At 39.2% G+C, this 12,112-nt stretch overlaps 2 protein-coding genes across 2 annotated transcripts in view; one reads left to right on the top strand and one right to left on the bottom strand.

Moving 5' to 3' along the window:
- The window catches only part of hid1b (HID1 domain containing b), a 12,207-nt gene extending 5,300 nt beyond the window's left edge, over positions 1–6,907 (bottom strand). Inside the window, exons 1-4 of the mRNA XM_010779449.1 lie at positions 6,786–6,907; positions 5,470–5,619; positions 4,212–4,382; positions 4,005–4,106 (exon numbers count right to left, since the gene is read on the bottom strand). Of these exons, the coding sequence (XP_010777751.1) occupies positions 4,005–4,106; positions 4,212–4,382; positions 5,470–5,619; positions 6,786–6,851 (489 nt within the window). The 5' untranslated portion in view covers positions 6,852–6,907. The remainder of the gene's footprint in view (positions 1–4,004; positions 4,107–4,211; positions 4,383–5,469; positions 5,620–6,785) is intronic.
- Positions 6,908–10,575: 3,668 nt separating this feature from the next.
- plaub (plasminogen activator, urokinase b) lies at positions 10,576–12,072 on the top strand (the record flags this gene model as incomplete). Its single annotated transcript, XM_010779448.1, has 6 exons — positions 10,576–10,673; positions 10,807–10,855; positions 11,163–11,267; positions 11,347–11,500; positions 11,810–11,907; positions 11,988–12,072. Coding segments are annotated over exons 1-6 (554 nt in total), but the record flags the coding sequence as incomplete, so codon positions are not given.
- Positions 12,073–12,112: the final 40 nt, after the last annotated feature.

Genomic DNA, 12,112 nt, shown 5'->3' with positions numbered 1-12,112 from the left:
GACAGATCAATCTACTTATCGATTTCAGGACGCGAGACCAGCACTAGACCCAAGCCCCTCATACATTAACGGGACGTGTAGAGAGGGTGCCTTCATTTAATCCTGGGAGTACACATCTCCCAGCGAGCCACCTGGTCCACACACCCACGGCAGTCGATAAAGAAGGCCCAGCAGCGACTGTAACTCCCTGAGACTAGCTCAGGAAGACCCATCCCTGACAGACAGCTGCTGGTGACCTCTTCTATCGCTCTACAGTTGAGAGCGTCCTCACATACTGCATCTCTGCTTGGTATGCAGGGTGCTCGGCTGCCGACAGGAAGGCTCTGCAGAGGGTCATTAACACGGCCCAGAGGATTATTGGCTGCCCTCCCTGGAAGACATCACCAGCTCTCGCTGCCTCAGGAGGACCAGTTCCATCCTGAAGGACTCATCCCACCCAGCCCGTCATCTGTTCGACCTGCTGCCCTCGGGCCGGCGCTAACGTTCACTGAAAGCCCGCACCTCCAGATTCACAAACATTTTCTTCCCATGGGCCATTAGGACATTAAACACACAAAAATAACTCCCCATATCCCCACTGTGCAATAATCATGATCTGTCTCTATAGACTGTAATATTTATCATATTTATTTTTATCATAATTCTATTTTATTCATTTATTTATTAATCCTGGTCATCTACATGACCACCTGAAGCTGTGTGCACTACTTGCTGGCCAAAACTGTCAGACCTTTTAATCTGTGTTTTAATATGTCTGTTTTCAAAGCACTCACTGGAGCAATGACTATAAATCTCTTTGTATTCTGTACAATAAAAGCTTTTCAATTTTGAATTTACTCACCCAGACTGGCTGATGGGGTGACATGTACATAGTTTTTTTTTTTAAATACAGGGTCGTGTTACTGTGCCTTGGGTAGCAAGTGACTCACTTCTAAAGTGCCGTCCAATTCCTAAAACAGCTTTTAAAAGTGTAAGTACTATTGACATCTTGCTATGATTGCCATTTTTGATTGATGATATGTACTGTATGACAGATGACATGTATGACAGTATTTACCTAGTGACTAAGGGTATAGAACTGTGTGACTGTGTGTGTGAATGTCTCAGTGTAACTGTGTGTGGATGCATTAGTGTGTAACTGAGCACCTCCCCGCTTGTGTTCCTCTTTCTTCTTACTTCACTGATGTCATTCTCAGCTTTTGTTGTTTACTATGGAATGCCATTTAAGCCAAAATTAAATAAATAAATAAATACATAAATAATTAAATAAATAAATCAGGGCTGCCAACATTTTGAGTTCAGCTTGGAGTGAGAGGGGGGTCCTCACCTCCTCTAAGATTTTTTTTGTTTAAATATTGAAGTTAAATGCATCAATCTGGTGCACTTTGAGAGCAAAAATGAATTTATGGATACATCTCTCAACACCCATATGAAACAGAACTGTAAACAGATTTTCTTTTTGGATATTTTCCAAATCACTCACCTTTAAAACTGTATTCTTGTTTTACTGTCATATAGTATTTCATAACTGTTTTTCATTTATTCTCATAAATGGTGACCAAAACGTTTAAGACCCACTTGAGATAACTAGACTAAAGTTAACTATCTAAACAGAGTCCCTTACCTCACTGAGCTGTAGTTATCTCAGTCTGACAGGACAGAGCTCTCCCTTTCCTTGTTTTAGAAACAGCTTTTAATATCCGTTAGCACAACTAGCTAACCAGATGCTAACAACAACAATGCANCTGTTTTCTTCAAGTTTGTATCTTCCTGGTCGAATGTACTTACTGTAAGTCGCTTTGGATAAAAGCGTCAGCTAAATGCAATGTAATGTAATGTAATGATGCCATATTTATTGAAGATTTTACATTATAAATATTCCCCATAATTATTCAAAAGCATATTCTTCCAAACTCCTTGCTGTAGTATGACAAAGAGGAGACTATTGATGTGTGTAGTGAGTTTGCTAGTAATAAGCTGTATAATAGTGATTGAATATTATTGTAGGCCTATTCTCTTTTTTCGGAGTTGCACTTTGCAGACGGTCCCTGAGCACTCGTTTCTTCTCTGGCTGCGGATAGATAGAGACCAATGTGTCCAGCTCGGAGGACGGCGCGTATTGGCTTTTTTTTTAATCAAAATGTGATTGTAGTTCGTTGTCAACCTTACCACGGTACTTAGGAGACGTCATTTGTGTCTGAATAACGTTTTGTTCATGAGTTATTGATCCGTGAAATCTGAATCTCCCAATATCGTTCCAACTTTACTGAACTGAGCCAGAAGACCGTCTCATTTCGTAGACCGCTCGGTTTGCTGTTCCTTCAATCCATTTTTATATACATTTATTTTGGACGAAAATTTAGCGTGAGGAAAGGCAAGTGTGGCGTGAGTGCGTGAGATATGGGTTAATTGCGTGACTCTCACGCTCAATACGTGAGTGTTGGCAGCCCTGTATTATGGTATATAGTCATCGTGAATTCCTTTGACCACAATATGTATGTGGGGAAAATCTGATATCGTGACCGCCCCTACTATAAAATCTAAATGTTTCAATTTTGTTCCCAACAAATCAAATCAATAGCAATTTCTCCCACAGAACCACAAACTGATTTCATACAACTACCAACAACCCATTATTCTGTTCCAACTGCTGCAGCTCTGCACTTTACTCCAGTCCCACACTGTAATTAAGGGACATTCAATCCCTTTTAATTCAACCATTGCATGGCCAGGAGGAGGGATGGGGGGGGACAGACAATATGGGCAGTGTTTGGATGGTGGGTCCCTGGTCGTACAGGTAACCAGAGAACCAGCAGCCGTCAGGAGGCAGAGATGAGGCAGAGGTGAGGGAGAGATGAGGGGGGAGGGAGGGTGGAGGGAGGGGTGGGTTTCAGACACTGACGTCGACAGCAGCAACCTTCTCATTTTACAGATCCTGCTCTGTCCATCACTTCTAAACATTGTGGATTATTATACGTGCTAATCTCAAATCCTCTGATGTGTGTAAAGCTGAGGGGCTGCGGACGGATTGAACTCTGCAAACTGTCTGCAGCGGGATAGGATTTCTCTGACTGCTGTTCTCCTTCAGGTTCAGCTGCAGGTTTGGAAAGGCAGCAGAAGATTTATACATTTCCCTCTGAGAATAAGTTTAACGGTACAATTTTGATTCGTTGTTCTTTTGTTAATTAAATCAACCAATAAAAGCATCAAGGCTTGTTATTTTCCCAAAGATCTGGAGATTTCTACTGCTTGGATTTAGCATTCCCTTTCTCGTAAAACATTTGCAAATTATGTGAATTTTGAGACATGCACTGTTTATTTGGGAGCCGTCATCTTCTACTTCTTCTTCCCCCCCATACAATGTGAGTGTTTGCCACCAACTGATCAGTGGTGAAGCATAACACTGCGATCCAGAAACACATCACGGGCGTGGGACTGCAATTATTGTGAGCAAAGCACGTTATATGGGTATTCTCTGAGCGCTATTAAGGGAACTTTACGTGGCAATTAGATAGATAGCTAACTAGCCAGCTGTTAAATTAGCAATATTTAACTTTGCTTCATCCACACACTCTGGACCAAAACCTGACCAGTATGAAAACTGATAATACACAAGTGCACTGGTAGAGGTAGAGAGGTCATACACCAGTCGTAAGGTCGGAAGTTAGATCCCTAACACCTGCAGTCAACATCTTGCTGTGTCCTTGGGCAAGATTCTAAAGCCCAAATTGGCCTGGCCATAGGTGTGTGAAAGTGAGCCAGTGTTTGTCTCCCTGACAAACTGCCTCTGTATGAATGTGGGTGACTGCTGACTTGATAAAAAAAAGTCAAAAATATGTAAAAGCATGTTGAGGAGCTGCAAACACTGGAAAAGGGCTATATAAAATGTAATCCATTTACCCTTTTAACCCGCACACACACAGGTTTGTGATTTTTGTTTGATTATTGCTTCCTCAATGCATAACTTTCCTATTACAGTCCCCTCCCAGGACTGAATCTCTCACAAGCTTCAATGTGAAATCATTAATGATGCAGTTAACAGCCTGAAGACCTTTCAGTTCTGGAGCTTCCCCCTCCTCATATCCTCTGATCAGACAGGAGGCAGACTAAGCGTCAAACAGGAAACACACCAGAAAGTGCAAGAATTATACAAGAGTGTTTCTGCTCAGCATTACTTCCTGGAACAGATTGAGTGTCAGTGTGAGTCGTACCCCCGCTCGACCGGCCCCGGGCACGGTGGACCAGAAGAAGCCTCTCCAGTCAGCGTCTTCAAAGATGTAGGGCAGGATGCGTGTGAGCAGGCGGGTGCAGTTCAGGACGATCTGACGCTCTTTCTCTGAGGGGCAGCCGGAGTCAGCACCCTGCACCAACCTCTCCACTGCCTGAGGGAGAAAAACACATAACTTAAAACCAGAACAATACTATAAAGTCAGGTGTCTATACATTTATGATTTCAATTACGATATATTTCTTTTGTAAGATTCTGTGTTCAACATCAATATTCTCTCCATCCTGTGCCCCCTACCTTGAGCAGGTGTCATACACATATCTCCAAAGTTAATTTGACTTCATTTTAAATTGATGTGATAATGGTGAGCCTTGCAGGCAGCTGACATTTCTAGACCTATCTTCCCTAAAAGAAGATTATATTTAATTTGTTGGTTCTGGTTAACAAAGACAGCAGCGATTGGTGTTGAGAAGTCATTAAAAACACCATGCAGACAAACATTGTTCAATCCCACAGATATTTATGTCAAATTCTAGTAGATATTCCTATGTTTGAAAATATACAACATATAACAGCAACAAGTTTTGGGAAATGTGTCTAAAATGGCACACAAGACATCAGAAATACCCCTGTTTTACAAGATGGTGCGGCTATGAGAAACAGAGTTTTGGGATTCAATATTTTACTCAGTTCAAAAATCATTAATAGTTCATAGTGAGCTTAATCAAACTGAAAGGGAATATAGAGTACATTACATGATACTGTTAGACAGAGTGGAATAACAAAAACAAAGCTTCTAAAAGTAAAACTTGACATTAAGGGATTAAAGATTTCAATGTCTAACTGTTCCTTGCTGTAAGAAATGTAGGTTGTCCTGTCTTACTGCCTATTTGTTCCTTTTGTTGAACATTTTATTTGTCAGCCAGGTCTACACGGAACACCCCATCTGCTTTACTCAAATAACCTTTGACCTTTACAAACAGTGATGTGTGTAACATGTAAAGTGTGTGAACAAACCGCAGCATTCCTGTGACTCTGACAGAAGAATAGCTGCACTAAGACAACACACTTTTGTTAGGTAGGGAAATGTATTGAAACTTGATTTTTGAGATGCTATAAAAACATATTGTCTCAAAATTCCAGAAAATGACTTGTATATTTGAGTCCAGGACATCTCTGACTGGATACATACTGAAAACCATCATTTACATCTCCTCCCCATCCTGATGAATGCAGGTTACCTTGTAGCAGAGGGTTGCCAGGTTGGATGGAGACTCCTCTCTCACAGCTCTGATCTCTGCGGCCGGAACCAGAGCGAACACATCCTGGACCGTGGTGGAGGTGTCGGCCCAGAACTGATCCCAGAAGGCATCGTCTGTGGCTTCTACAGGCTGCAGGAGAGGACAAAAAGTCATTCTTTGTGTGTGCGTATCATGATCTCAGTCTGGAGAATCATCATTTTGTACTGCTCATTACTGTGCACCTATTATTGAGTACAGTTTTCTCAAATCAGCTATTCAGAAGAAAACGGAATATGTGTCTTTTTATTTTAAAACCTTTATTATTTATTAACCTTAGTGTATTTATCCCTTTTGTTTACTGTTCTTTTTTCCTATTTGTCTCTGACTTGATGTTGTCTTAAACCCTATAAAGTCTATGGGAGTACTGTTTTTAAGTACAAGCTACTTCTACTGATACTTTTATATTCATTTTATCTAAATACTTCTCAGATAAATATTGTACTTGTACTCCACTACATGTATATGACAGCTGTAGTAGATAATGTTTGCTTTTCCAACATGACAGTCATACATTACATTCTGCATATAATTGGTTCTGTATTTAACATAAAGAGAATAATTATGTACGACACAAAAAACACAAGCAACCAACTAAGGATACTTTTCAATACCAAATAATCAGTCGGTTATTTATTGAGTAAGTGATTAATCGATTAGTCCTAAACATTCAGAAAATGTCAACATTCTTTGGTTTGTCCAAAAAACCGAATACATGTAAACCTACTATCACAGATGTATTTTTCTTTCACTTGAAGGTAACTCGATGAATCAATTGTCGAACACTAAAAACAGGCCTGAGTGCAGAGTCTGTAGTAGATCCTTATCAACTTCATCTAGTTAGTTCCACCTTAAATGCACCTGCGAGGGAAACACTTGCTGCCTGCAGGAAAACTAATTTAATTCAATTCAACATTTAACAATCACATGTCAAATGTTCAAGTTATTTAAGGATAATTTCACAAAACAAACAAAACAGGTGAAGGACTCAGAACACCAATAGGGCCAACCTGCCTTTTGACAGTCTCTTGAAATTCCACAAATACAGAGGAAAATATCTATAGGCTATTTCACGAAATGTATGTATATTATGTCAGGACATCTTCATTTGTAAACTGACTGAAGTGTTTACTTGACTTCCCTTCCACTTTGTGTCATTGAGGCTTCAGTTAAGGTTACCATCTGGCACTCTAACTTTATCTCCACAAGCTGAATTTAAAACACAAGCGACGTTAGTTTTTTCTTTTTAAATAACTGACCTGTGTTTTGGTTGTGAGCTGTATCACCGCTTTCCTGAAGTGCAGTTTGGTGTCGGCGTTTCCCATGTTGTGTCACAAACCAACACCTCCTGTTAGAATCCGTGTTAACAGCAGGTTAACAGTCGCAGTAAAGGAGGATAATCTCCCTCATCCACCGCTCTGTTCCTGCTGCGTTCAGGGGCTGCTCGGAATATCCACATGCAAAGGGAATGTCATGTCAAAAATAGCTGCTGTTGTTGTTTTTTTATGTTTTTAACATGGGTAATGCTTATTCATGATGTTGTTTTTGTTAAAATTGACATGTGGTGCAACTGAGGAACACATTGCTGTACATTTTATAAATCGAAATTATTTGTAAATGAATTATTTGTATTGTAAATACATTTATATCGAACTTCATCATTTATAGGCAATAGAAAAAACAAGACACAAACTTCACAATGATCGCAACAACAAGGTAACAAGAGTAAAAAGAAAACTGATAATAATTGTATAACACAATAATAACTATAATAATAAAATAATATTAATAATGATACGCATACAAAAAAGGGATTTACATATGGAAACAAACAAATAAACATCAGTTAGATGGTAAAATTAATAAAATACTCCAAAATAAACTAACAAAAAATAGATAATGTTGTTAAATGAAAAGGAAATAAAAAACGTATTGCTGAAATAAATAAAATAAACATATTTTAACAAGGTAATTTAAATGAATTAACTGTTTCAGATATATTGACCTAAAATATTTGCGTTGAATACAATTTGTTCTAAATTCTCTATCTATCGAAGATAATCTAATTATTCCTAAGGCCCTTAAAGGCAACATTCAGCCAAGCAGGATCCAAACTGGACGACTTCCGGGATCCCAATGTACATATTTGCCTTCATTTACACTGTTCATTTAAAAGTGGCTTAATTTGCGTGGGTCAGTGATTCAGATGCAGGTAATAAGAATGAAACAATCACATCTACACCATCATCATCAGCATCATCATCAAATTATTTCATCGAAATTCGGTTTTCTTTTTCATGAAAAGTTATTAGTAGTTTTATTTTCTCCAATTACATAAGGAGTCATCGGCCAATGGAAGAACCATAGAATGTAAAGGGAAGAACACATCATGATACCTCAGGTACAATCAGGATAAATGAACTGTTTACAGAGCAACAGTGACATCCAGTGACACTTTATTACAAAACGGCATAATCAGTGTTCTTATGTCATCATTTTTATTCTGATAGATTTTAATATGAGTTAAAGTGTTTTATGTTTGGTTAGTATCGACTTCCTGGGCCAACAAACACACCAACATATTCTACAGCTACCTGCCCCTCAGCTGTTTATAAAGCTCATAGCATTAGCCAACAACATACAAGCTAACTGCTAAAATCATATTAAGGCCACCATGATGCCATCAAAAGCTGCTTCTTATAACAACATGTGCAATTAACCTGATCATGATGTAAAATAACTAATGGTGTGATTAAAAATATGTATTCAAAAATGTAAAGTCTTGCAAGTTTACAAAGTATTTGATACTGTTCGTGTCTTGTTGTCCTACTAAAATTGCCAACATTTGACAATAGTTTCTTATTTAGAAAAGTAAACCAGAGTTAAAGTGGACCTATCATGCTATATTTAAAAAATATATTGTAGGGCCATACCTATATAAAACATGTCTGTGAAGTTTTTTTTTCAAAATACCAAACAGATCACCCATTGTAGCCATGCCTCATACTGCTCAAACCCCTCTTTTGCAGCCCTGTTAGAGAAACGCGGATCGTGGGTCCTTAGCTTGAAAAAAGAAAAGAAGAGGAGGCGGAGCTAATGCCTGATCAGAATTCTACCAGAGATAAAGTTAAATTCGGTTGTGATAAAACGCCATCCTGTTTAAACCACGTCAAGGATTATTTCTGAAATAGTATGGAGCTCAAATGCTTTTTCTCTTGCAGGTTTATCACAAGGTGAGTTCTTTTTTTATTTCCTGCTTTTTAAACACATGTGCTCTCCAGTACAGGTTAGCTCTGAGTGTTAGCGAGGGTTGCTAATGTAAACAAAGACATCCAAAACACGTCAGGCATTGTTTCTGATAGCAACTTTTTGTGGGTCTGCCGACGTCACAGCGGATGGAAATCTGTATCCGCTCGTTGTACACCCGTTTTTAAAAGATTTGGGTGCGGAGGAAAAGAGAGAGGGTTTTATTTTCTGACACTGCGTGAGTTCCCCGACGCACAGGGGACACATAAGTGTATGTATAAAAGACATCACAAAGTGCATTTTGCATGATAGGTCCCCTTTAAAAAACCTTACGTTTTCAATTATTGGGTTTCCTTCCATTTTCTGATCCGTGCAGTTTTTTTTACAATTTCAGTCACTACTCTCATTCCTAAAGATCTGTAAAGGACCTACCGGGTTTATAACTTAAAGCATATCAGAAATGTATTTTGGCCCAATACTGATCACAGATTTGTAAACTAAAAGAAAAAAAAAGCATATCTAAAAAAATCTAAAAACATATTTGTCATTTTGAAACTCTAGGTACTAGAAACATAATCTCCACCAGCAATAAGAACACTATATGCAACACATTTAAATAAAACAGTAACTAACCACAATATAAATGTTTATCTATTTTTTTCAAGTGGATCCATTGAGCTTAATGACTTATATCAGGGATGGGTAAATGGCGCCCCGTGGGCCGCATGCGGCAGCCTAATATCGCGAAATAATCTGTGACGCGTTTGTGTGTATTGTGTTTGTTTCCCGGGGAAACACTCACAAGAAAAACCGGCTGTTGTTATGCCTGCTGTGACGTTAAGTTACCGCTTGTAATTATGCCTTTACAAGCTTAAAAGTTGTTTTTATCATCTGAATTTGGCGAAACAAGTTTAATATTCTTAAAACCAAGACCTTGTTTATTTGAAATCAGATGAAAACAAACTGTCACGGACCCTGTCAGATTTAGTATATTTGTTAATAATTACATACAATACATGGAATTTGTGGGTTCCAAGTGAATCTGCGGCCCCCTGGTGGCCAGTACATACATTATGTGGCCCCCACCACCATCCAAGTTGCCCATCCCTGACATTTTTTTTAGAAATAATAAATAGTTTCCAAATTTGCCATCCAAGTCCAATGTGTTACTGCATGTTAAGGATCATGGATCAAATATAGTTTGACTACTTATTTCTATAATATTGTGGTATTCCTTAATAATTCTGTTGCCTCTTATTTATTCTTACATAGTGATGAGACAGACAGATGCATTTTATTGCATTTTAAAATAAATGAAAACTTGACCGTGGTCTTGATTTAACACTGTATTACAGAGACATTATGACTTATGAATACACGCCCTTTCAGAACAGAAACCATTCCTCCTTCCTGTGGTCTTATTACTTAATATCAGTATCAGTTTCCCAACTGGTGGGGTTGTGGTGTCACTGGTGAGGTCTAACAGGGTGTGTTTATGATGTCCAGAACCTCACAACATGTTTCACAGTACTTATATGACTCATATGCATCCAGAATTTGTGAAATTCTCCACTCAAACAGCTGCATATCTGAAATAACGTCCCAGCATACCAAAGTTATTGACATGCTTCCTGGGAAATACTCAGCTAAACAGCCTTAACTCACCCACTCACCCTGCAAACAGATATTACTTCACACATATCATATGCCAGTCTGTGGGAAAGTTCCTCAGCCAATCAGGAGCCTCCCCTCCTCCCTGCACACAGTAGACAAAACACGTTACCCCCGAGGAGGTGCACACACTCTGCAGGCACGCTCATGCTGCTGGGATTCCAAACATGGCAATGATGAGAAACTTTGTTTTAATTTGCACCCTGGCAGCCCTGTCAGCAGCTGAGGCAGTAAGGGCATTTCTACTGTGATTCTTTTGAAAATTGCATTTATGTTTATGATAATTAATCAAATGTTGGTACTTTTTAGGGATTATTGAGAGAAAAAAGAGGGCATACTTTTCCTCTCTTTTCTTCCTCCCAGTCAACATCGTCCTCTTCGTCTTCGTCTTCCTCCTCCTTTGAAAGTGCAGGTGAGAATTCACACTCTGGTTATGTACAGTACATTAAAACCAGGCTGTATTGAAGTGTATCATTCAAACTACACAGCTATTTCAGTTTAATTCAAATAATTTGTGAATATTTGAGTAGGTCTTTCTAAAAATGATTTGATGTGTTTTTAATATATAATTTTCTTCTATTTTGTCTTTTTTTCCCTCTTTTTTTTTGCACTATTTAAAACAAATTACATTTAGTTTGTTTTAGTTTATGGTGTGCAACAAAGTGCACTGAAGCATGAAACCTAATAAGTTCTAAATGTGATTACGATTTGTCTTACAGGTAGGATCTGTCTTAATGGAGGCAGCTCTGTCCCGTCCCTGACTTCTGGTGAACACATGTTCTGTTTGTGTGCCGAAGGTTTTGAGGGGAGACACTGTGAAAAAGGTCAGATCTAAACAAACAAACCAAATTGCATTGACTTTTGATATCATTTATTAAATCAAACCCCCTGCTGTTCTTGTAGTGAAAGCCGGTCAGTGCTTCGAGGGGGTGGGTCTGTACTACAGAGGAACCGTGGCCAAATCAAAGAGCGGACGCACATGTGAGGAGTGGGATTCAGACACCAGGGAGCTCTACCTGTCAATAGATCTCAAGTCAGGGAGGCACAACTACTGCAGGTAGGCTGACACCACTCTGAAGCTATATATACAGCCTGAACGATAAGATCGTTTTGGTGGGACATACGATTCAAGATTCAAAGCTTATTCTGTAATATTTAAGCTGAAGTGCTCAAACTTCAAAAAGGTGGGGGAGCACGGGTAGACCGACCGAAACACAAAGAAAACTATATGGCTGCTGCTCAGGGCTAAAAAGAGGATAGGAAGCGATTCAAAAAATCCCTTCAGTAATTCCAACAATTAGGTTTTACAGTAGGGATGCATTTAGTAACTGAAATATCCATGTGAATATATGTTGTTGTTTTCCAGGAATCTGCACTACAAGCGGCGTCCGTGGTGTTTTGTGTGGAAGAACCTGCAGCTGGTGTGGGAGTACTGTGCTGTCCCCCGCTGTAGCTCTGACTCATGTGAGTGCTCTCTTTAGTCCTCCAATAAAATCCAAACCAAATGTCATGTCCCTTCGTGTTAACACACTCTAATCTTCTAGTCCCAGATCCACCCCCGCCTGCACCCACTGAACCTGAGCCAGGTAAACCCCCTCCTTTACTGCACTCGCTGAATCATCCTCCATGGTATACTCATCCACTGTTTCACCCCTGTGTCACCCCCCCC

The sequence above is a fragment of the Notothenia coriiceps genome, unplaced genomic scaffold, assembly GCF_000735185.1.
Source record: "Notothenia coriiceps isolate Sejong01 unplaced genomic scaffold, NC01 NC01_scaffold00020197, whole genome shotgun sequence".
Classification (NCBI taxonomy): domain Eukaryota; kingdom Metazoa; phylum Chordata; class Actinopteri; order Perciformes; family Nototheniidae; genus Notothenia; species Notothenia coriiceps.
The sequence above is the reverse complement of the archived record's forward strand: the minus strand, read 5'-3'. Positions and strand labels throughout refer to the sequence as shown.